We start from the raw sequence: 26,622 nt of genomic DNA on the forward strand, positions 1-26,622 counted from the left end.
CAGACAGCCCGAACCATCCATCCTTCCTCCTACAGAGAGCTACAGTGGCAGGGGCTTCAAGGTCAAGTCACTCTGACTGTGTGTTGAAAAGATGAGGGCAGGGAGACAAACATTGGGTGTTGAGGGAGGGCTATGGTGAATCACAGACGCTCCTCGTAAGGGCCAATGTTTAATACTTCCTGAGGTCGCTTTTCTGCGAAGAGCTCAAAGAGAAACAAGCAAGAAAATAAAATTACACGCGCGAACATGCAAACAATCAAAGGAAAAAAAAAAACACGACCACACTCGAAGCCTTCGGATGGGAGAAATCCATGGCCTCCTGTTGCCGGTCGCCTAGCACAGAAAGTGGACGACCCGGCGGTCCAAGAGAAGCAAGAGCTAGAGAGCAAACCTTCCCGGGGCCCCTTAGTGCACTCCACCAGCTCCGCTGACCCTTCCACCAAACCGCCCTCCCAGAGAAGGGAGCAGGCTAAACGCCTGGGCTAACGCAGGCCCGGGACAGCGGAGAGCCGGGGTGCCGGGAGAGGTGGAGGAGTTCAGAGTGTCTCCTTTCAGTCCCCGTGCCTGGCTGGAGAGGGGGGAACGCTGGTCCAGCGGGCGGCATCCAGCTTCACGAACAGGCATCTCCCGCTCTGCCCCTGGAGAGCGGGCATCCGAATGAATCCCGCCTTCCCCGCACCACCCCCTGTCGTCCCTGGTCCCGCTGGGGAACCGAACCACTCGGGAGGAAAGAGAGCCAGGACTGGGAGTCCCACAGCCCTCCGCCTGGGTGAGCCTCGGTGTGCCCCGGCGGCCCCGGCCCCGCGAGGGGCGGAGTGGGCGAGACCATCTCAAGCCCTGCGAAGGGGGGAGACGAGGCGGGTCCGAGGGGCGGGGCCGCCTACCCTGGTCCAGATAGCTCTGCCTCGGGAGAAGCCTGGTTTTCCAAGTGGATGAAGTTTTTTTTTTTTCTTTTTTCTTTTTTTTTTTTCCTTCAAAGGGGAGGAGCGTGTGGGGAGGACGGGTGGGAGGGGACTCCGCGGTCGGCTGGGCGTCCCGGCAGCCCGGCGGCGGGGAGGGCGGGCAGGTCCCGGCGGTGAGGGTCGGCGGCTCCCCCCTCCCGCAGGGCGGGGTGGTGCGTTCCGAGTTCCCAGGAGTTCGCGGCGGGCGGGGACCGAGGGGAGGGGAGTGGCGGCGGCGGCGGCGGGCGGGCGGCTCCCGCTTCAGCCTCGGCAGTGGCGTCGGCGACGGAGTCGAGGCAGCCGCGAGCGCTCGGCCGAGTGGCGGCGGGCGGCGACGGCGCAGGAGCCGGGGGTTGAGGACACGCGCGCTGGCCCTTCCGCGCCGCGGCCGCCGCCGCCGCCGCCACCCAGAGCCTGAGGCGCCGGGGCGCGGGCGAGCGGGTGGGCCGGGGCAGGGCGGGCATGGCGCGGACCCCGGGCCCGGCCCCGTTGTGTCCTGGAGGCGGCAAAGCACAACTTTCCTCGGCTTCTCCTCCCGCGGCCGGGCTGTTGCTGCTGCTGCCGGCCCCGACGCCGCCGCCGCTGCTGCTGCTGCTCATTCCCCTGCTGCTCTTCTCCCGGCTCTGTGGTAGGTGAAGCGGGTGGGCGCGGGGCAGAGGGAGTCGCGGCGGGGCGGCCACGGGCCTCTCGTCCGGGCGGCTAGGCGAGGCGGTTGTGCCGGGCGGTTGGCTGCGCGAGCGGCCGCCGCGGACTTTGCCTGGAAACTTTTCGCCGCGCCCCGGGCGAGGCCCGGGAAGGGCAGGGAGAGCGAACGAGGCGCCGGCCGCTGGCTTCCCGCCCCCGAGGCCGCGCGGGTCGTCGCGCTTGGGCCCCCCCACCCCGGGCCGGCGGTGGAGCTCCGTGTGCGGAGCCACGCGCGCCCCGGGAACCGTTACTTCCGAGCTGGTGCGCCGAGGAAGCGGAGAGCGCGGACTTGAGGGCTGAGGTTAGGATGCCGGGATGCACGTTGCCGCCTCCTCCTTTCTCCCCGATGAAACTTGAGCCGCGAGTCCGGAAACCCTTAGGACACTAGCCCTGAGCACTGAAGCCTTCGGGTCCACGCCTCCTGGCCTCCGGGAGAAGGCACCATCTTAAAACCCACCCTGCGGCAGCATCCCCCTCCAGCCACATTTGTGCCCTGGCAACCTTTGGATCTTTGGGTTGAGCCCAGATGCTGTCCACACACTGCCTTGCAGTTGTTGGACGTCCTTCACGCTGGCCCTGCTTAGTTTAGAGAACCTCGTTCTCGGGGACCCAAGATTTACCTTGTATTGCTTCTGCTGTCCCCTGGCTGTTGAAACAGGGAGCCCCGGGCTTTTTGCGTGTGTCTTTTTTCACTCCGCGTTTAGGAGCAAATCCCTTTGTAAGTTCTGCTCCCGGGATCTGAGACTAGTTTAGAGACCTACTTTTAAATGATGATGAAGAAAATGATAAATTCACTTTTCATGCAAGAGAAGTAGATGCGATAATCAGTGAATGGCACTGGTTTGGTAAAATACAACTACCAGTGTTAGGAGATTAAATGTCTGGATAATATCAGAATGCTGCAAGATGTTCATTTGAGGATTGCTGATGGGAATGGTGGAGGAATAAAAGATTGCTCAGACACTGATTCTCAGTGCATCATTAAATCTTAAAGCTGATGTTCTGCCAGTATTTATTAAAAATGAGAGACACGTACAAATTTCTTTAGATACATTCAAGTACCTGGATTGTAATGCAGAAGAAAGAAAATCGTGTTATTGGTAGGTGAGTTAGGGTAGTTGGTTCTGGGGGAGACGAAATACTGTTGAGATTGAGTGCCACTTACAGACTTGAGAATTTCAATACATTTCCAGTGCTCTAAGGCAAGTCTGACCTCCATGGAGTGCAGTGTGGTAACTGGCATGCTGTATGTTGCTCTTATGAGCCATTAAGGAGGATTGTAGATGGTGCTCATGATTGTGGGTCCAGGATACTACAAGTGGGGGTTGATAGTATTGAAGCAGTATTTGTAGGTCCAGAGGGCTTTTTGTCTAGACAGATGGGAGGCTGAAGCTATGTATAAGCTGATACCCAAAATAGTTTACACTGGAAATTTTATTGTGACAGTGAGTTGATTAGTTTTGGGAAGAAACATTAGTTTTTGCATAGAAGGAAGTAAGTTTTAAGGAAAACATATAGTGTTCTAATGGAGAAGGATGATCAATTATTTTAGAGCCCCATAAACTAAGAAATGTACTGTGGTTAGAGGAGGTGTAAATTGGAGTTTGTAGAGTCAGCTCTGCTTCCTGTTTGTAGACATAAACAGTAGTTATGTTAATATGTGCTGCTCATTTAAAGGGCTGCCTTTTAGGGTTTCTGTTAAAATACCCTAATTTGTGAGTCCTTCTGACAGTTAAAAAAAATCAGCCTCTGTTTTAGAATGCAGGCTTTGAATGGAGCACAGCTATCTTGACTTAGAACTTTTCTTCATGTAAGTGCCCCCCCAAACCTGTTGATCTATGAATCACAGTAATATTAACATTTCATAGTACTAGCAAGATTTGGCTCATACTTACTCTTGATTGAGTTGACCAAGTTTTAGAGTTGAAAAATTTTTAAACTTTAAAAATATGATGGGTGATCCTACCTGATTGTTAATCAGAGTGCTCTGCTTGTTTTATCTGCAGTCTTGTTTTTCTTTTTATAAATCGGTTTTGATAAGTTGTTTACATTTAGTGTTGCATAAGGTTAACATATTAAGTTATGTGTTATGTTAAGAATATTCCTCTGGTAGACCTTATATTTTTAAAAATATATATATTATGTATATCAGAGTTGCTATGTGTTTAGGGGACTGTATACTATCTTATTTGAATCTGAAGAACTAAACTTTTTCTCTCCTGGGGTGGGGAGCCAGGGTCTCACTCTGTGGTTGAGATTGGACTCAAATTCCTGATCCGCCTGTTTTACCTTCCTGAATTCTGAGATTATAAGTACACAGTATGAAAACCCTTTTTTGATTTGAGAACTACATTTTTAAAATGAGAGCTCCAGAGGTGGAGAAATTGCCAGTTTTTTTAAAGTCTAAGACGTTTCTAGTTATAAGGTCCAAGGGACCAAGTTTATGTTTTCAATTCTGAAATTGCATATTCCTTTGTGATGATAATTACCAGTTGATTAATTAGCATATTTCCTGTGAGGTTGAGAATATTGTGTTAGCAGGAACCTGGCATTGAAGAATTAGAAGATGGAAATTTTGACCATTCTAGGGTCCCATTTGTCTTTGGGACTCAGCCACAATGCCTCTGCTTTTGTGCCAAGACTTTATCTTATGATAAATGTTTAGAGGATGGTAGAAAACAAGCTGTCATATAACACAAGTCTTTAAAAATAGTTTGAATATTTTAGGTACTTTGTAAAAACTTGGGAACACAGGCTTGGCAGTGTCTTACCCTCACCATGCTTGCAGTATTCTCATGAACAGAAAGGAAGTAGATGATTTCTGGACAGTTTGGTGTTTCTATAGAAATGTGTGTGGTATCCTGTAAGTTTCTTGGGATAGGAAAACATAACTCCTCAGGAAAAAATTCACTTTGTTGTTTTGTGTATGTGTGAATGGATGTATATTTATAGCTTGGAATCCAGGAAATTGCATATTCTAAGCAAATACATTTACCACTGAACTTTAAAAATCCTTACTTTAAAAATAACTTAAAAATCAATTGAGTCAGATCTTCTTGAGATTAGATAGTTTAATGATATAAGATGTCTGTTCTTTTTTTCTCACTCTCTCACTGCAATTTATGGTTTAATCACTAAAAAGTCAGTCTGATTCTCAATGAAGACTGACACTTAACTAAACGTGAGTCACTGACAGAGTACTTATATTACTAATAAGGTTCTTAGGATAGTAAAAGAAAGAATAAGCTAAAACACTTAGAGTACATGGGTGTGATAGCTCCTGCATGCTAGCTTTTACTACTTTGTACACCCTAGCATAGGTGACTTTTAATCCTAAATAGTTGAGTTTTCTAGTTAATTGACACTTTCATGTTCATGACTATATAACATAATCAGTAGTCCAGAAATATTAAAATATAGCCAAGTTAAGTGTGTATTAGTGTGGAGACTACTTGAATCTTCCCTTAGCAATGTTGAATTATTAAGATTTGGGAGTTTCCCATAGGGTCACTTAGAAAATTAGTGATTATATTGAAAATGTGGGGCTGGAGAACAGAAGGAAGACAGAATTTGACTCTACTTTTCTATCCATACCATAAGTTAGGGTCTGTGAGTCTATATTGTAAACATGAATTATTGGAATGTCGGCAAAAGTTAGAAGCAAATAAAATAAAAGTTTGTCTCTATAGCATCAGAAAGAGGCATAGCTGTAGAGTTGTATTAATGGACTTGTATAATGTATATTTATTGGTATGCCTTATGTCAGCCTTGTTTATGTTAGGAGAATCTCATATTTGAAATGCTTGTGATCAGGTATGTTTTAGATTTAAGATAAGAAAATTAGGTTTTATCTTGTGTGTATGATTTGCTTCCTTGTCTTTATGAATACCATGTGTGTCTTCATGGAGACCAGAAGAGGTCGTCAGACACCCTGCCAACTGGAGATAAAGATTGTTGTGCATTTTCTGTGGGTGCTGGGGACTGACTGATCTTGAATCCCCTACAAGAGCATCAGATGTTCTCAACTACCGAGCCATCTTTCTGGCCTCTTGAGAGTTGAGTGTTGGTTTATGCATATATAGGTAATGTGGCTAGATATCATCGTGATATCATTGAGATTCTAAAAGTGAAATATTCTCCAGTTTCATATATTCCTTATACTCTAGCTTAAGGTAATTTTATATAATGTGCTCGGTAACTTGAGGCATTGTGTGCAAAGAATATTTTTTGAAGCATTTTGAATTGTAGCTTTTTGGTTAATGGATAAGGTTAACTTGTTCACATTTACACACACACACACACACACACACATACATATACACAAAAGCACGGACACTTACAAATTCTGATATTCACCTTGCATCTGTATAGTTAGAGAAATAAAACTTTTCAGTTATTACTAGTTATTAAAAACTAATTGAAGAGAAGTTAGCTATTATAGTCTTATTTAAAAACACAGTATTTGAGCCAGGCGTTGTGGCGGACGCCTTTAATCCCAGCACTCGGGAGGCAGAGGCAGGTGGATCTCTGTGAGTTTGAGGCCAGCCTCGTGTACAGAGCAACCTCCAAAACAATACAGAGAAACTCTGTCTCAAAAAAAACCAAAAAAAAATTAAGTTAAAAACACAGTATTTGACATACTGTAATTTATCTATTAAAAGTAGTAAGTGTATTTCTATAGATTGTTGTATTAACTGTTAATGTCTTTCATAAACATTGACAGGGCTATATAATTTTCAAAAGAAAAGATATTTAATTAATAATTTTTGTTAGTATGTATGTTGGGTAAAATCAAATACTATTATTAAGACAGTATTGAAATTTTAAACATTCTTTATACCAAGCATTCAGAAAACACTTTGCTATTCAAACACTATTAATTTGAACCTGAGGTTCTGAGGTATTTTGAGAGACATCTTCAGATTCTTCTCCCACATAATTTCTACTTGTTACAGCCTTTTTGTTTACTAACTTACCAGATGTGAACACTTTCTGAAAAAAATACACTGTACCTTCTTGTTCACCATTTTGTGCTCTCGTGTACTTGTCATGCAGGGACACTCAAGTTTCTTTACTTCAAAAGGTTAGCAACAAGATCAAGTGTAGTCCTAAGTAGCATGTGTATAGTAGAATACAATAGGACCCTAATAGTTTTGTTTCCCTAATATTACATTAAAAGCTTTAAAAAGTAAACATGGCATGAGATAACCAAATAGCATTTCAGCATATAATTGATAGTAAAATTGTAGATGTTTTGTTTTGTTACAGTTTTTGAAGCCTTGTTGGCATTTTACACTTACAGATCATTTCAATTTGGATAAGCCATACTTAATGCACTTAGTAGTTCAATGCATTGTGGCTGGTGGCTACTAAATTGAAGCACTGAAGTATAAATTATCTCTGAGGTAGGTTATGCACTTTGGATTTAGAATCGCATTGTTCTGCCAACTTAGAGCCTAGAGTGCTTGCTGTAAGATTGGCTTTCCTCATTAAGGCATCCCCCACCACTGCTTACATACAGTGAGAATATAAATCCAGTTTCCATTGGTTTTATGTTTAGAATAGTGTTGATAGGAGTTTTCTATGGAACATTCATCTTTGGAAGAAAATACCATGATTGATTATATTTGGGAATGGGAAAAGGTATATACTATATAATTAATACAGTGTGCATTAGATTTTTAGTGATCTAAAGAAATTGTTTTACAAAGTATTCTATTTTAACTTGCTTTTTGTGAAATGCTATTATTATGTTGTAAAAGGTATATTATAATAAGAGATAAGAAACTGTTGGGAAATGTTTTAAAATTGAGGTACAAACTAGGGAAGATTGATAGGCCTGGCTTTGTTAACTTAGATGCTTTTCTATTGTGGTTTGTTTTGTGTGTTGATCTCTCGTTGGTTCAATTTGAAGAGGCTCAAATTTACCTTTTGGAGAAACGTAAATTTTCTTCAATGGTATTGTAAAATCAGCTATGTATTATTTAGCTACAGTGATGTAGTTTATACAGCTTCTAGTTTATACAGCTTGTAGTGGGGGCATACCTTATCATTGATGGCATAGTACTTTATAATAGAAATATTCCAGAGCTGCTGTTGAGAAGATAATGATAGTACCAAGTGAAGAATATGAATAGGCTCATAGAATTACCCCTTCCATTCAGTAACCGAGGAAATCTCAATAAAGTGTGAGCTGCACTCTTCAGAGAAAAAAGTACTAATGCAGTATTGGTAAACTGTGACAGGATCAACTTTATACACAAATTATTTCTGTGAATTTGGCATGGTAGAAAGGATTGTCTTTATAAAATATTTGGATCATTGATTTTGAAGACAGTATAAAATTTCTCAGGTATAGTCAACTCCGAGTTAGGTTAAAATAAAATGGTCTTGTCATTGTGGATTCAGTTTGACTTAAATTGGAGATAATTGTTTATAGCTGTAAATTCAGCTGGTTTAGAAATCTGTTAGATCCTTTAAAAAAAGGTTTTAAAAATGCCTTTTACTTAATGGTTTTGAAGAGATTATGGCTCCGGGGAGTAATATACACAGAACACTTGAACCTTGGTTTAAGTATGCTCCATCAGCAGCATTTTTTCACTGACTTGTAAGTCTGCTTATGTTAATAGCTAGTATAGCTACTCTGAATCTTTGCAATTCTTGTGTATCTTGAAAGAAATGAACAAATGACCAATACAAGATTCTAGAAACATTCGAGTTATGTGTGTGTATTTTATAGCAATTGTCGTATAAGCTTCCTTATTCTTATAAGCAATACTAAAACGGAGTGAAATTTGGTGTAGAAATGGCAATAGAGTTACAAGTTTTCTTCTGCTTGTTGTATAATAGTGTAATGTCAAAGGCTTCACTTTTTGTTTAAGCTGCTACAGACCCTGTAGTTGACTGGTTTTGAAATTTAAAGGGTATATCAAGTCTAGGATTGGCAATAGTAATTAATACATCTTCCTTAGAAAAATAAGGCTGCATGGTTAAACTGTTATTTTTTTCTGCATTTAAGAAGATAGTTCAGAAGTAAAATTATGTTATTTTCATAGTTTTAATGAGAAAACTAGAAGTAATTGGTATTATGATACCTATTTTGAGGCCATGCATTGTTTATCAAATTTATGTATGTATACATACATACATGGATCTGGATGTATATGAAAATGTATGCACATACAAATAATCTGCAAATTTTTAGATAACATTCCAAAAGTGTCTTGTTCTCTAAAGCTTTAGTTTTGATGATGTTTTTAAGGTGCAGGTTTTCTTGGAGGACACTTCTGTTGCTCTGCTGCCCTCTACAGTCGTCTGGAGCAGTGGCTGTGTTTGTACTTATTTGTCTGGGACATGGTTAAGAGAGTGCCCTTGTTGATTTGTGAGCTTTAAGTTTCAAGAGTGGATTGAGTAATATTTATTGTTTAAATATGATAAGGCTTAGGTAATTTTAACATTTGATCTTGTTATGCAGATATTAAAGGGCTTAGAAAAAAGGTCACTGACTATTAACCAAATCACAATACCATAGAAATCATGCCTGTGTTATGGTAGGTTCATGATAGCTGCTCTTAGTCTTATAAACTGAGTAGTTAGACTAATAAAAAAAATTCATGCACATATATGCACAAATATGTGACATCTGTAAAAACATAACCAGGTAGAGCTTAAAATGATCAATAAGGCCTAAAAGAGACATAAGTACAGTTCTACTGGGTAAAACTGTGATTTCAAATAGGGAAAAGATTTTTCCTTCCTTTTGTTGAACATAGAGCATCCTTTTGTAATACTGCCCTTAAGACATGTACAGTTTGTTTCTTTATTGTTGCAGTGTCAGGGGTCAAACGTCAGACCTTGAACATGCTGGGCAAACACTCTCCTGCTGAGCTATATACACTTCACCTGAGAAGGAAGGAAGAAAGGGAGGGAGGGTGGGAGGGAGAATTAATTACTTTATACCTTTTAACAAAATCTGTAAAATTGACTAAATTATATTTCATTCACAAATTTCTGTGAAAATTGAGTTGCACAGATCTACACAAAACCAATATAAAGTACTGTGGGGTAGGAACTGGTGGTACAGGTCTGCAGTCTCAGCTACCCTGGAGGCTGAGGCATGAAGATTTCAGTCACAAGTTCAAGACAACCCACCTAGCACAGTGAGACCTTGTCTTTAAGGAAAAAGTGAAAGGAGATTTGAGCATATAGCTCAATGGTAGCACACATGTCTAGCTTCAGGAGGCTTTTACTTCTGTCTCCAGTACCATAAAAAGAAGTGGAAGTTAATTTTGTGGGATTATAAAAGGAATATTTTTACTGCTGATAAAGGAAGAATTGACGAGGAACTAACATTTGTAACTGAATTGTGAAGGAAACTTAAATTTCCCTTACGAGGGAATCTAGTGAAACAGAAGATAGTAAGTTGAAAAGATCACTGGTGAGAATTCCAGAAGGAATTAGTATTACTGTGGCATATAGACATGAACCTTATAGAGGCAAGTGATTATTTTATTGACTGAGATTAGACTGGTGGGCAATTAGGACCTATGGTGGCTTGAATTTGAAATGTCCCCATGGGCTCATGTATTTGAACACTTGAATCCCAGTAGATTTTGTTTGGGGAAGTTATGGCATCTTTAGGAGTTGGGGCCTTGTTGGAGAAAATCCGTCACTTTCTGATCCCTCTCCCTCCTCTGTGTGTATGGATGGAAATGTCATCCATTGGCTTCCTGCTCTTGCCACCATGCCATTCCTTCTCTCCCATTATGAACTTTATCCCTCTGGAATCATAAGCTCTAATCCAGTAATTTCTTCCTTACGTTTCATTTAGTCAGGGTGCTTTTTCACAGCAAGGGAAAAGTGACTAAGAAATTGGTACCAGAAGAAGAGGAGTGTTACATGAAGAACCTGACCACATTGTTTATTTGAGGGGACATGGAGAACTTTGGAAGTTTGGACTAGCAGAGATGTTGAATGCTGTAAACAGAGTGCAAAGAGCCATTGTTACAGGAACCTGCGCTACAGCAATGCTGGAGTAATGTGGACAGGAGGGACCTGGTCTGGGAGTTTCAGGGGAGGAACAAAGACTCTTGTTAGCAATTGTGGTACAGGCCATTTGTGTGATATTTTGGCAAACAACCTGGTTGCATTATGCCCTTGTCCTGAGAACTTGTCCTGAAGTTAAATTAAAAAGTAACAAACTAATTTGGCAGAGAAAATTTGAAGATAGTGATGTTTGATGTTGAGTCTGTGGCAAGATTATTACTCTTGGGCAAGTCTACAATGAAAAAAAGCATGTGGGGGAAAAAAACAAAGGTGGTTTGAAGAACAAAACTTTGGGAAGTTTAAGATTGCAGTACAGCCATGGGCTGGAAAGGCAGTGTAGTAGGAGATTAGGGCCTTAAAGAGAACACTTCTCTGCACTAGTGTAATTGGGAATGTCTCCTGAGGGCAGGATTCAACCCCATTAAGTCTCCAACTTGTAAAAGAGATCCACCGGGTTTTCTGCTCCTAGAAAACCATTGCATACAGAAATATATGTTAATCTTACAGAAACTGCTGTAAATATGGTCCAGGTGGGGTGGTCCATCCTAAGCTGGCAGCAGAACTTGGCAGTGCCACCCACATCTGCTGTTTTTAGAAACAAGAAAGTTGAAAGACAGAGAGTAGTGGCTCCCTCCTTGTCCTGCAGTTTGAGAGAACCATTGAGTTCAAGCAATGTATGATGGTTGGTCTTTCTCATTCCCTACTTCAGTATAAGTATCTTAAGTTACTTATTATTTGCATGTGTAGATAATTCTGTTTCCAAACGAAGTCACATTTACAGTTCCTAGGGCTTAGGTCTTCAGTATATCATTTTCTATGCCACAATTGAACCCATAACAAAAGCATGATGACTTTTGTTAGTATGAACTGAGATTTGGGGTTGATTCAAGACAAAGTGCCAGATAAATACAGTATTTTCAAGATACTGAGTGTGAGCTGGCTTGGACAAAATTTCAGACAGATGAATGAGGTGTTAAAACATATATGTAAGTGTGCCACTGGAAGGACTATAATAGAATCGATATATCCATGAAATCAAAAATCTGGCCACGAAATAAAGCATTAGCAGTATTCCAAAGGTTCCTCTAACTTTTTTAATCATAAATCTCAAGAGACTAACCACAATTCTGTTAACACTAAATTGCATCTAAACTTGCATAGTACTTTTTTTTACTGATACTAGTGGTTCGAACCACATTGTTATATATAGAACAGTTTTTTTTAAACCATTGCATATTGCTCTTTGTCCTGATTGTTGAAAAATTTATTAGGGTTCTGATGTTTCTTTGAGTTGTTTTCACTTTTAAGGCTTTCATGAATAGTACTACTCTGAGCATCCACATTCTCCTGTCTTGGCAGTAGAATTTCTGGGCACACTTAAACATCTTTTGCTCTGAAGAGGCTTATCACAGTTTATACTTTTACCAGTGCAGTATAAGAATTTTCTTTATAATAGCACATTTTTCTTTTAGTCATCCTAATTGTTGAGTAATATTAAGACGTGAGTTTAATTTGTATTTTCCTAATGGCTGGGGTCTCAGGATTATGGGCCATGTGAATACTTACTTTGTTAGACATGTTTATTCTTTTATTAGATTGGGTTGTTTTTGTTTAGATTTGTAGGAGTCTTGTGTGTGCTAGATTTGAACTCTCTGTTACCTTTTTATGCATTGAAAATATATTCTGTGCTTTTCACTTACTAATGACATCTTCATAAGTGGAAGCTTAATGTTTGTTCAGGTCACTAAAACCAATGTTTTTCTCTTTCATAGTATCATAAAAGATTTTCTTTTAGTGAAGTGGAATTTACTTCTGTGATTATATGTAGTAGGTCCCATATTTTATTTTATGTTGGCTATCTACTATCACCATTGCCTTGTTGTGTGTATGATCAGTCATGTTGCTCTGTATGAGTTTTTCACTTAAATTAGACAAATGAACAGTGGTAGTATTTTATTAATCAATATACATGCATACATATATACATAAATACATACAGTCTTAAAACTTAGAATTTACATTTATGAGTATTTTATCCATAAGCATACTTAAAAAAATACGTTTGTGAATTTATGAAGACCAAGTTGAACATATTTAATGTTTTCCTATTACTTACTCATATTGTATCTATTTGATACTCTTTGTCTATATGCACCATGTTTTTATCTCAGTGCTTTAAAAGTTCTTTGATGTTTATTTTTCTTTAAAAAGTTTTTGATATTATAACATAATTACATCATTTCCCCATCCACCTTCTTCTCTCCCTGACCTCCTATGTACCTATCTCCTTGCCGTCTTTCAAATTCATGGTTTCCTTTTAATTTTTGTTGTGTGTATGTACATGTGTGTGTGTTCCTAAATACATAATAAATATCCTAAATAAATACAACCTGTTCGGGCTGTATAATGCTACTTGTGTGTATGTGTTTTCAGGCCCCAGGGAAAAGCATATCAACCGATGCTTTCTTATTTAAAGGTTTATGAGTGCTCTATCTGCATGTACACATTTGTACCAAAAGAGGGCATCAGATCCCACTATAGATGATTGTGAGCCACAGTGTGGTTCTGGGAATTGAACTCAGGTCCTCTGGAGGAGTCAGTACTCTTAACTGCTGAGCCATCTCTCCAGCCCCGATGCTTCTTTTCTTAAAAGGTATGTTAGAAAGTTTCTCAGGAATTTGGGACTCAACCTGCTTTCATACTAAAGAGTGTAATTTATTATAGCAAAACAATGAAAGCATTAACAATGGGTTATAAAACAGTCTGGGGAAAACCAGGCACAAAATTCTGGAGTACTCTCCCATAGTCCCAGAGGGTGCACTTAATTCTCCCAGGAAAAGCTGTGATGGTAAATATGAAATGTTGCTAACCATTGAAGCTTGTTTGCATTGGAGTGGATTCCTTCCCTAATAGATGCCCAGATCCTGGTGTGCTTCCTTGCTTCATAGATACCCAAATTTCAGGTTTGGTGCACTGTAAAATCCAGCTATTTTCATCTGAACCTCAAATAATTTTACAAATTCTTCATGATGCTTAGTTAATACCTGCTCTTGTGTTTTCATTGGTTTCGTTTGTTTGTTTTTGCTGAAGCTTTGCTAGTTAGGTGGTGAGACTGACATCTTTTAAGGGGCAAAATAAACTTATGTATTCAGAATCACTAGTGATAATTTAGAAAATCTGTGATTTTGAATACAATTTAGTTTGGCTCAGTTATGTTTTTGTATTTTCACCCTCTTACTTACACTTTAAAACTTTGGTTATATTTATTTATGTAGAATCTGAGTGAGAATGAGTGTGTGTGTGTGTGTGACATGTGAGGGTCAAAAGACAACTTTATGGAGTTGGTTCTCTACCATGTGGCCTCTGGAAGTGCACTCAGGACTCGATGCTTGCTGGCAAGTGCTGCTAGCCACTGGGGCTTTCCTTGCTGATCTGCACTAGCAGTTTTATATGTGAGCTCAGAGTACTACTTTGGAGATTCTGCCCTAAATACTGGATGAGGTTTTTAAGATTATTCGTTCATGTTAACTTGTTTACATTTAATCATTATAGAAAGCTAATATTTATAAAACTTGAGTAGATTAGTGTCCTGAAAACAATAGTTCTACGCAGTGTTTGGTGCTTCTGAGATGAAAACTGCCTATTCGTAGACTACTGTTTTTCTTTTACCTTCCTTTCATTTAAGATCAGAAGTGCAAAACCAAAAGTAGGAGGTCGGAAATAAATTTCAAAATGTGGTAGAAATATCATTTGGATGAAAATTGCTTGCTGTTTATAATTATGATCACTAAAATACTGTGGGTTGTACATTTTATTAGGAGTAAAACTTCAAATATTTAACTCATTTCATTATTTAAAAATATAACAGTACTGTGACAAAATATCTCGACAAGCAATTTAAGGAAGGAAGGACTTATTTTGGTTCTCAGTCCCACTGTAGTAAGGAAATCATGGCAGCAGGGCCTCAAGGAAGCTCATCACAGTGCTGTCAGGAAGCAGGGGAGATGATGCTGTTCTTAGCTAACATTCTGTTCCTTTGTACACTTGGAACCCACAGCCCCTTCAATGGAATAGTACCACTGATATTTAGGGTGGTTCTTCTCTCTTCAGTTAACTTAATCTAGATGATCCCTCATAGACATGGCTATTGACTTGTTTCCATGGTGATTTTATAACCTGTCAAATTGACAGTATTAACCATCTTAGGAGTCAAAAGGGCAGGGTCTTGGTAATTACTATGAAAATCCATACACATTTACCTGTGGTGGAAGTTAATGCTTCCTTGTGAACCACAACCCTTCTCTGCTTTTGTGTTTTGGAAGTCATCGAAGTTTGGAAAGACTGGATAAGTAATTCAGTTTCTCTTTCTGCAAAACTTTGCAAGTGTTCTCATACATACTGTGCACAACATGAGGGCGGGAAAATGTCCTCTTAAATCTAGGAAGCTGCTTCCTGACTGTGTTTTTGCTATGAATTGGCCATAATGAAAAGAACACCTTACGACATTGTAAAGTAAGTTAGATCATATGCCCTGGGAATTTTCCTCTTTGGTATTAACAGTTTACTTTTTAGAAACTGAATTTTATTTAGGTATTTCATGAACCATTCCAAATTTTGTGAGAAATCAAATGTTTGTGCAGTAGGAAAATACAGATATGTTCTCAGAGGTACATGAAGTGTTTGTGAAATAATTTCAGTAGTTAAATACATTGGATAATTGTTTTTCAATTTTTCTGTTAGCATTAGTGATGTGGAAGCCGTAAGTGTTGTCATGACTAAGGACTGAAGGGTTATTATATGGGAATGGTAAAGTTAATAAATAGGCTTTATACCTTTATTTTGCTAATTAACTTTATGCTAATTAATTAGCATAGGAAGAGATTGATTTCATTACTTCGTACATGAATGTCATTGCAATTTATTCATATGCAATGCCCCTTCTCAGCTGTCCTTCCCCATCTGATAGGTCATCTTCCTTCCTCTATTAGTTCTTCCCCTTTCATGTCACAAGTGTCCCAGTGCTGTCTCTTATTTCCTTCTCTTTAATTTTTTTTCTCTGGTCAGTTTCCAGTCTCTCCTTTCTGCTTTGCTGGTGTGTGTGTGTGTGTGTAAGATTATAACTGTGTGAGTTTATTTGTGGGTCCTTCTGTTTTACCCCATTGATTTAAGCGTCTGTGTTTGTGTCACTGTCATGCTGTTTTTGTTTCTGTGTGTTTGTTAGACAGTCTGATATCAGATATTCTGATGCCCCCAGAGTTGCTCTTTTTACTTAGGATTTCTTTTACTTAGGATTTCTTTGCCTATTTGGAGTTTTTTGTTTTTCCATGGGAATTTTAGGATGATTTTTGTAGTTGTTTGTAAAGACCATCACTAGAATTTTAATAAAGATAGCATTGAAGATATGTTTTGGTAACATAGTCATTTTACAATATTCTGCCAATTAATGAGCATGGGAGTCTTTCTATCTTTAACCATCTCAATATATTGAGTGTTATGAAAATTCCATTGTAGTGGTCTTTCATTCCTTGGTTAGGATTGTTTTATGTATTATATGTTTTTTGGAAGCTGTGTTTAATAAGATCATTTACCCTTGTAAATGATTTGATGTTTTTTCTCTTAGATGCATTTGGATATTTTCACTGCACTGTGTTGTAAAGTGTTTCTTCTATGGTCATGTCTATTTGGGATTCTAAGTATTTTGTGTGTGTGGGTCTGTCAATTCTTTGTGATTTGGAAAAATTTCTACTGTAATCCTCTTTAATAGATTCTGTGTCTCTGTTTTTTATATCAACACTTCAACTCCTTTGTTCTTAGGTCTGTGGTCTTGTTAGGTTTAATATTGTTTTGTTTGTTCATAAGTGCCTGACTAATATGGTCTTGATTCATTCTTTTTCTTATACTTAATCTTGCATGTTGATGCTTTCATGGCTTGGTTTTTATCTCCTTGCTGAATTTTTCTTCCATCATTTTAAATTTCTCCTCACATTGATCTTTTCTTCTCCTTTGTTAATTCACATGACTAGGCTTCCTTCATCTACTTAATCCTCTGTGTGACCATTAAGCCTTTTTTATTGCTAAATTCGTTCTTTGACAGTTACACACACACACACACACACACACACACACACACACACACACAGAGAGAGAGAGAGCAGTCTGATTACTCTTATTCCCCATGCTTTCTTGTGTCTCTTTCATCAAACCCATGATAGTTTCAAGATTCATGTTTTGTTTACTACTAAGTTTAACTAGGGCCATATGTTTGGTCATGGGCTTGGAATTGTCTAAATAGCTACACAACTGAAGATAATGACTCCTTCTCCCAGCATTTATCAGTAACCAATATTTAAGCAGCGAGGGAGGATAAGGTCCTGTTCATGCTTGACTTTTCACTGACCAATTCTTGTTCAGGCCCAGAGGAGGTAGCCCTTTGTTGTGTTGAGTTCCTGATCACAATGACTTTTACTGCTCCAAAGATGGCATTTTCCATCCCTTCTCACTGTCTCTTGGCTCTTACATTCGTTCACCCTCTTTTCATCAACTTATGTAAACATTCAAGGGAGTGATACAAATTTTATGTTTAGGGCTGAGCACCTTGCTGCCACACCTTGAGCAGCCATGAGTTTCTATATTTACTGCCATTCTCTGGAAAGAGGCGATCTGATTAAGTCAGCATGTGATTATGGGTATAAATGAGTATTTAGAAGGCAGCTTGATGTTATGCCTGTTTAGCTAAATAATAGCAGTAAGTTCCCACCAAGGATGTTTGACTTCCTAATCATGGGCTCTTGTCCAGGTTTACAGTGCCATGGATTTTCTTTTGTGGAACATGTCAAATCCAGTGAGAGTTTTAAGCTATTTTTAGTCATGCCACCGCTGCACAAGTAGGCTTATCCAGTCTGGGTAGTTGGTAATTGCATTTGTAGGATTCATAACCAGATATGAGTATTGGGGCCTGTTCTCCACCAGCAGCCTATATAACATTTGAACATTATGAAAGCCGCCAGAAAGAGGAAGTATTCAGTGCCATTCCTGGTTAATTTCTCACATCTAAGGTGTGTTGTGTCATCAACAATAGCATCTTATCTCTAATTCTGGTGAGAAACCAAGAGAAATGCCAACCTGCATTGTTTGGGTACACACAGACCCTCCCTGACCGACCCACAGTTGTCATATGAAGATATGCTACAGTTGGCACTGGAAGTTTTTAGTATTAACCTACAGCTCTTAGGAGCAACATTATTAAGCCATGCAGTTTTATCCTTCAAATACTTTTGTTGAAATTGTGTTTTTTTAAAACCGGGTTGCATCTCAATGTAGAATCTGTTTTCTAATAAGAGAAATAAATAAGGGCATAGCAGTGGATAGGTGGGAAGGAGAAACCTGATCAGAATATACTATGTGAAGAAAAATGATTTTCAATAAAAATGGTAGCATTTAAATGAACACCTCTAAAATGAAATGTTCACAAAAGAATGTAATCTTTCATGTACAAAGCCACTTGCAGAAAACTATTAAAATCATGATAAAAGCAAAGAACTAACTAAATGAGGCTTCCTCCATTCATGGCTAGGAAGACATGATATTGTCAGGATGTTTGTTCTTCACAAATTGTCATACATATTCATTGTAATCCCAGTGAACAACACTTGAAGTTTTATTACAGGTACTGACTGACAAGTAGGTTCAAACTTATATAGTCTTTTGTTTTGTTTTATTTTGTAGATAGCTATTGTCAAGTTGAGAAAGTTCCTGTTTGTTCTTAGTTGGGTGTTCCTCTTTCATTGCTGAGTGATATTTTTGCTGTGTAACATATCACAATTTGTTTACTTGTTGATGAACAATGGAGCTATTTCTATTTTGGTGCTGTTTGGATTAAATTGCAGTGTACATTTATATACAAGTTATAGTGTATGGACAGAAGTCATCTGATACTTTCCAGTATGTATATATAATTTTTATAGTCAGCTAGCATTACATGAGGTATTCTATTTCTCTCCAGCATTTTGGGTAGTCATTCTTTTTAATTTTTCTAACAGTAGTGATCATATCATTGTGATTTCAGCTTGCATTTTTCGAATGTTCTTTTGCATATATCTTTGGTGCTATTTCTTTTCAGCTGCACCTCTAAAAGTGTTGTCTTTCAAGCTGTCTTGTGACTGAGTTTGTATGTATTTGGTTCTTATCAGGTATCCCTTTTAGATATATATTTTGTAAAGATCTTTTCTTAGTTGGTGGCTTGTCCAAGAGTGTCATAAGGAACAGAAATTAATTGGTGATGTTCAGTCACTAAATATTCTTGTGATGGCATAGCTAAGAGATTATTGCCTAACCAAGATCACTTTTGCATTTTCATGTGGATTTTACAAATATCTTGTTTGTTTCTCCTAAAATTCTAATAGCATTTTAATTGCATTGAGTGTACAGATATATTTAGAGGCATATTTTACTATCCAGTTTCTGATTCACAGATAGAGTCCATCTCTCTACTTAGATTATTACATTTCTACTAGCATGAGTTTTCAGTTTCAGTTGATGTAGTGCTTTTCACACTTATGGCTAGATTTATCCATTTCTTCCTTTGGTGCTACCACTGACAGTATTTAAAATGTTTATTTTATTTTATTTTTTTACTTCACATTGCCAGTTTTGTCAATTTAGTCAGTTACTTATATTGTTCTCTTCATAAAGATGGCCATTGCCAGTCTCAGTGTTGCTTGTTTTGGTAGATTTTAACATTTTCTATATAGATTGTGTGTGTGTATGTGTGTGTGTGTGTAAAGTAGTTTTATTTCTTTCTAATATTGATGTCTTTTATTTTTCTTGTGTGATTGTACAGGAAGACTGCCTGACTCAGTTTAGTTTTTCTCTTCTGGTGTTGTAGGCTTGAAATCTTTTCCATGTGGCAAATTAAGGCCAGACAAAGTACTCGCTGTGTTTATTATCTCTCAGATGGAGTCTTGGTATTTCCAAAGGATTGATTTTGGGGCAGCTTACTTTTCCCAGGAGACCTCTAAATTCTGAGATGCTCAAGTTTGAGGTGCATATTTCCATATAGTTGAAATTATTCTAAATCAGTTACTACTAATACAATGTATGCAGTATGTAAATATTTATTTATGTAAATAGCATATTGTTTAGGGAATAATGGCAGGGAAAATAGCTTGTGCATGTTAAGTACATAGTATCTGAGTGAGATGGAGGCAAACCTTGATTAGGGAAAGAATGCTGAGGAGATAGTGCGAACCTATGAAGTGGAAGAACCCTAACAGAGTATCCCTACACGTTCTTCACTGTCATGGATTAGCATAATGTGAAGTGCACAGCAAGGTCAGTATTTGCTTTTGGGACCTTTAAGGGAGTTTTGTTCTCTCTCTCTAAATATTTCTATCCGAAGATAAAGAACTCCTGGATACAAAAGACCCACTATATTTTTACTGTGGACTACTCTCTGAAATGGTGGTTTTGTTCAGGAAGGTGAACCCTTTTGCTTCTTTTTGTATGAAAGCAAAAGTCTCTGGCTCTATTTTAAATGTATCCCAATCAAAGTTTTATGTTCATCACAGATGCTGAAACAGTAGCTACTTCCCAGTCCTCCTTTCCATGTATTAACGGCATTTAAAATCTTTAGCACTTGTTTTTGGTTGTTACTTAGGTTGGTGTACAGAATGCTTACTCTTCCTTCTCCCCTACTCATTCTCCTGTCATCTTTCTCTTCTTTCAAACCTTTCTGTGCTTTAATAGACCACCAATAGTGGTCTTCAAGTTTCCTTCTCTTTGCTTATTAACTGATAAGTGATTTTAAGCAGTCTCATGTCTTCACAAGCCTCGCTCCTTGTAAATTGATACTAGGAATTTGCATGAAATCTGTCAGTTTGTCCAGAACAGCATTGTGTTAGGTCTAGCTGGTTTTCCACCATGCCCTGTGGTTTTGAAATAGGTATCTCATACACAAGAAGTCTAAAACTGATTTGGAACTGTATTCTTGTTTAAAGGTTACCCTTGCTAGAGCTGCTTGATAGATGGGTCTCCTCTCATTGTCCATGCACTGACAGAAGTCATGGAATCATTTGCCTTATCTGCTTCTTTTCCACGCTTGCTCATCCTGTCTGCAGTGCTTTTCAGAATGTGCTTCAAGCCCACCTTCTGTCTTAATGTGATGAATAACTTCTGTGATTGATGTTTGCTTTGTTCCAAGGAGTGACCGATGTAAAAATGTAAGTTAGAACTGTGCATATTCCTGCTAGAAATTCCCCAGTGGTTTCCCATCTTAGTCAAGACAAAAGCCAGCAGATCTGGTCCCTGTTCCCGTGGTGGCTTTATTGTCTTTTACTCTTACACTCATGTACCCAGTGAATCTGAATTGTTCTTTATCTCTTTTACCCGTATCTCTCATCTTGCCATGCTTCATTTTCCTCCAAAGTTCTACTTAAAATGTGTATGTGTAACTTTACTTAACATTATTTCTGAATAGGACAGTAGACTCAGTAAAAGCTGGGGTTTGTCTGCTCTAGGAGTGTTCCCAGTGCCTAGAAATGTGTCACATACGGAATACATGTTTCAGACATAATGATGAATGAATGATTGGTTCTCTTAATTTTTGTATGTGACACAAATTTTTATAAGAATATAAATATAACCTCAGAGTTCATCTTTTCTAGTAATGGCATGAGAAAAAAAAGAGATTCTTTCATATTGAAAGAATATTCGAATTTGCAGTGTAAAAGTAGTAATTTAATTCACTTCACTATTCTAGTATTTCTGTTTAAATAATCAGGATTATTTTTCTCCTTTTTCTTTTTTTTATTTGCAAACAATCATTTTACATATCAATCACCCATACCCTTTCCCTCCCATCTCCCTCCTATTCTAACCCCTCCAACCCACCCTCACTGCTCCCCAAGGATGGTGAGGCCTTCCATGGGAGATCATCAAAGTCTGTCACATAATTTGCACAACAACCTAGGCCCTGGGTTGGAACTGGGTTGAAATAGTATCCTTCCATAGAGAATGGGCTCCTGAAGTCCATTTGTGCACTAGGGATAAATACTGGTTCCACTGTTAGAGGTCCCATACACTGCCCAGGCCTCCTAACTGGCACCCGCATTCAGAGGGTTTGGTTCATTCAGTTCAATGCTGGTTCCCCAGCTTTACCACTGGGGTCCCTGTGCTCTCACTAGGTTAGGTCAGCTGCTTCTGTAAGTTTCTCCAGCACCGTATTGACTCTTTTGCTCATCCCTTCTCCCTCTCTACAACTGGATTCCGTATGACTCAGTGCTTAGCTGTGGGTGTCTGCTTCTGCTTCCATCAGCTACTGGATAAAGGCTCTAAGATGGCAATTAAGGTAGTCATCAGTCTCATTATAGGGGAAGATCATCGAAGGTCGCCTCTCCACTACTGCCTAGATTCTTAGTTGGTGTCATCCTTGTGGATCTCTGAGCGTTTTCCTAGTGCCAAATTTCTCTTTAAACCTATACTGGCTTCCTCTATTAAGGTATCTCCTTTCTTGCTCTCCTCTTTTCCTCCCCATCTCAGTCTTCCTCGTCCCTCTTGTTCTCTTACCCCCTCCTCTTCTCCCCTTCTCTTTTTCCTACCTCCCTCTTCTCTCCCCCCTTGCTCCCAATTTGCTCAGGAGTTCTTGTCCTTTTCCCCTTTTTTGGGGGACCATGTATTTTTCTTTTAGGGTCTTCCTTGTTTCCTAGTTTTTCTGGAGGTGTAGATATATGAGTGAGTACATACCATGCTTGTCTTTCTGTGACTGGGTTACTAAAATGGAAAACAATGCTACCGGAAAAGGAGGTCTAAGATACTATATTAAATATAGAAACCACTTAACTGGGAAGAGCACTATGGTCTCCAAACCATGGCCAGGATCCAAGACAGAGATTTACTTTCTGTTTTCCCTTTTATTTCTTGCCTGTCTCACGTACCCCTGTCCACGCACTCTATCTCGGGTATGTGAGCTTTCCCCTACAGGTTACCTCACTCAGGATGGTTTTTTCTAGTTCCATGTATTTGCCTGCGAATTTCAAGATTTCGTTTTTTTTTTTCCACTGAGTAATACAACATTGTGTAAATGTACCACATTTTCTCCATCCATTCTTTGGTTGGGGCATTCCAGGTTCTGATTATTATGAACAATGCCGCAATGAACATAGTTGAATATATGTCCTTGTTGTGTGAATGTGCATTCTTTAGTTATATGCCCAAGATTTGAATGGCTGGATCACGGGGCAGACTGATTCCCATTTTCCTGAGGAACCACCATACTGATATCCAAAGTTTTGTTGTACAAGTTTGCACTCCTACCAGCAGTGGAGGAGTGTTCCCCTTTCTCCACATCCTCTCCAGTACAGACTGTCATGTGTTTTTGATTTTAGCCAATCTGGCCAGTTTAAGATGGTATCTCAGAGTTGTTTTAATTTGTGTTTCCCTGATGGCTAAGGATATTGAACACTTTGTCTCTTTCAGCAATTTTATATTCCTCTATTGAGAATTCTCTATTTAGTTGAATTGTTTGGTGTTTTTGTGACAAAGGCTGAACAACAAGGGAACTGCTATCTCTTCATGCTTCCGCCTGGCCCTGTACTATTATACTTAGTGCATGTGCCCAGTTGTTTGCTTTTGAAGAACTGATTCATATTAGTATTTGTATGTTGAATTTCATTTTCCCTTCAGCTGCTAGTTTTCAGATGCATTGTTTCTGGGGGCACTAAATATTGACTGAATGACTATTCAAATATACAAGAATATGCAAAAGTTACATTTTTGTGACTGTAGTGCTTTCATGGATCAACTAGCACTCTCCTGTCTGAAATAATAGAACATTCATCTTTATTAACTAATGGTACGAAGCTTAACTGGTAAATGTTGAAGTGATATAGAGCAGAAATAGTATATTTTAGCATGGTTTTCCTGCCAGAAGCACTTACGAAAAAGCTATAGAGTTCTTGGTAGGAAAATTAATTGTTGGCTGTTCCTTAGACTTAGACTCTAAACTTACAGGTAATGGTAAATTTTAAGCAATTGATTTAAGTAAATGTTTTAAAGCATTTACTGAGCAGTGTCTTCATTAAAGTGATCCATCCGTATTGGTCTTCACAATGATCATTATTATCTATGGCTTTTAGGAGAAGTTTTGTGTTATTTCAGTTTAAACCAGCTGGTGGATTTTTTCTTCAATCAGCTGAAAAAATTTCATATTCATATAAAGCATTTCTTTAGTGTTTTATGGATAATATTGGTCTGTCTTCAAAATTTTTTTCACAGAATTTTAGCATTGAAGGATTCCACAAGAAGCTACTTTGATCTTAGATGTTATACAAATAAAGTTATTTATTGTTACATTAAAAAATACCTTAAAATTTAGTAATTTTGACATAACATTCAGTCATCTTAGGTTTTTTGAGGGGGACACATCTAGACATGTTTCAGCTGCACCCTGCTTTAGAATCTCACAGTGCTGCAGTCAAGGTGGCAGTTAGGTTTGAAATTTCATGTGAAGTCTTGATATGGGGAAGATCTGCTCTTAGGCTTGCCTCCAGCATAGTCCCCGTTCCACTGAACTCTCTGTTGGCTGATTTGATGGACTTTTTCGTTCTGACTTCAAGCTGAACCTGGATCTCTGCTCTTTGTAGTCTCTTATGGGTGTGTGGGGGGGGGGAGAGGAGAGAGAGGGAAATGGGTGGGTGGAATGTGTATGTGTGCAGAGAAAAAGGGAAAGTGACTGTTAGCATACATTTTCCATTGTCAAAACTACAGTACATGTGTTTTGTGTTTCCTTTATATAGGTGCCTTAGCTGGATCAATTATCGTGGAGCCACATGTCACAGCAGTGTGGGGAAAGAATGTTTCTTTGAAGTGTTTAATTGAAGTGAATGAAACTATAACACAGATTTCATGGGAGAAGATACATGGCAAAAGTACACAGACTGTTGCAGTTCATCATCCTCAATATGGATTCTCTGTTCAAGGAGACTATCAGGGAAGAGTCTTGTTTAAGAACTACTCACTTAATGATGCAACAATTACTCTGCATAACATAGGCTTCTCAGATTCTGGAAAATACATATGCAAAGCTGTTACATTCCCACTTGGAAATGCCCAGTCCTCTACAACTGTGACTGTGTTAGGTAGGTGTGCTTGAGTTGGGTTTGATTATTATATAAATGTTATATCAAAATGTTTTCAAGACTATAAAATGAGGCTTTTGTAAATTTGTTTTAAATTAAAAACGTTCAAATAAGCATTCTCAATTTCTGTCTTAAAGTTGTATATTTCTAGGCTCACTTAATATAAGCAAAGTCTGTGTGTACCTGTCTGTAATGCTGCATAGTTTTAGCTCTTTTTTTCATAATGGGTGGCACTTTAATTATAATAATGGATGTGATTTTCAGCTGGGCATGGTGACTTACACCTGTATAATTCCAGCTCTTGAGATTATTGCCATAAATCCAGGTTACCATGAAATCTTGCTCTTAAAGCAAAATCTGAACTCCTAAAACATTTTTACTACTTCATTCAATTTTAAAACTTTAGTTATATTTTGTTGTTTAAATTATTCCTGGTTTTTTTGTTTGTTTTTCTCCAGTGACTTGCATTGGCTTTCATGGAGCATTTTGCCACCTTGTATTTCAGCTTTTCACAATTATTTTTATTCCTGCCATTGAAGACTTGTGTACCTATTTGAATTATATACTGTTTTCCATAATGAATTATATTTCACTGTTTCCTACCTGAGTTATTAAAGTTTATGGTGAAACTTTGAATAAACCTGTTAGCATTGTGGTTAACTCCCTGAAGTAGAATGTAAAACAACTGGAAATGTAGAGGAGTACTGTAGTAGTCATAGATCTGGGAAAGAGGAGCAAGAGCAATCTATAGCTGACGTGGAGGAGAGGCGCTGCTCAGCTCCTTTCCTCCTCCAGAAAGCCTCGTTGCTCAGATAGAGGAGCCAACACTTACGCTAAGGCCAGTAAGATTTCCTTAAGAAGATAAAGGTGAATTGGTGAACATAAGAAGTATTTTATAAAAGGAATGGTTGTTAGCCTTCAAGTAATGGGTAGTTTGGGTTCAGTACATGGAAGGAAATTTAGGGAAACCTACTTGGATTGAACAGACAGCCAAGTCTGAGAGACACTTGGAGTGAAGTTGCCTTAATTCTCAATTGTTGAATGTGGGAGCTAAAATTGTTGAGAACTCTGTCCTATTCATCATAGAGTGCTTTGCAGATCCATGGTCTCCAACCCATCAAATACCAGTAACACTCATTGTGATGAAAATCTCTCACCACACAAGTGTCCTCTGGGAAAGTATAAGATAGAAGGAATTGATATGATTGGAATTGGGCCACTGAAAAAGGAATTTGTCAGTTGAGCAAAGTATTTGTATGAAGTATAAGACATCTTAAATCTGGAGCATATCAAAATAACTTGAATGAAAGAGAAAACTGATATTTTTATTGTAAATGGGATCTTGTGTTCCTGCCTCATCTGTTCTCAAGCCCTTGCTGCTTTAAAGTTAATTCGTAAGCCAACAGCCTTGGTCTCACTTGGAAGTGTGACCAAGGAAAAGTAACTTAAACAGTATCTTTAAAAATTGACTTTAAATATACATGTTTCTCAAGGAAACAAAAGCTTTAGTGAATATATTTTTTCACACCAGCTCTTCTACTGAGGTGTTTGGAATCTCAAAGTATGACTACATTAATACTGGGAGAAGATGAAAGTGTTGAAAATAACCTTGTCTGAAGCTGATTCATCCTGGAGATACTGAATAATTAGGAAGAAACATTGTAATGCTCAGATTTGGGGTTCTCATCCTTTGGGCTAAGATCAAGTGAAGCAAGAGGCAAAGTCTTAAGTTTAGCTCTGTCCAGTATGGAGTATCTTACTTCATGTGCTTTGTAGCTCAAATGTTTGCACTGTCAGAGTAGTATTAAACTCAACATAAA

The 26,622-nt window shown here is 38.8% G+C and overlaps 1 protein-coding gene across 3 annotated transcripts in view; it reads left to right on the forward strand.

Annotated features, from left to right (window-relative positions):
- The first annotated feature begins 1,174 nt into the window (after nucleotides 1–1,174).
- Nectin3 (nectin cell adhesion molecule 3) overlaps nucleotides 1,175–26,622 on the forward strand; it is a 91,786-nt gene continuing 66,338 nt past the window's right edge. For 2 of the 3 annotated variants that reach the window (XM_005074770.4, XM_040750741.1), the window contains exons 1-2: nucleotides 1,175–1,569; nucleotides 24,461–24,802. In XM_005074770.4, coding sequence (XP_005074827.1) covers nucleotides 1,404–1,569; nucleotides 24,461–24,802 — 508 coding nt within the window. In that variant the 5' untranslated portion in view covers nucleotides 1,175–1,403. The remainder of the gene's footprint in view (nucleotides 1,570–24,460; nucleotides 24,803–26,622) is intronic. The other variant, XM_005074769.4, reaches the window with a different exon arrangement.

This window comes from Mesocricetus auratus, unplaced genomic scaffold, assembly GCF_017639785.1.
Source record: "Mesocricetus auratus isolate SY011 unplaced genomic scaffold, BCM_Maur_2.0 Super-Scaffold_100008, whole genome shotgun sequence".
Taxonomy (NCBI): domain Eukaryota; kingdom Metazoa; phylum Chordata; class Mammalia; order Rodentia; family Cricetidae; genus Mesocricetus; species Mesocricetus auratus.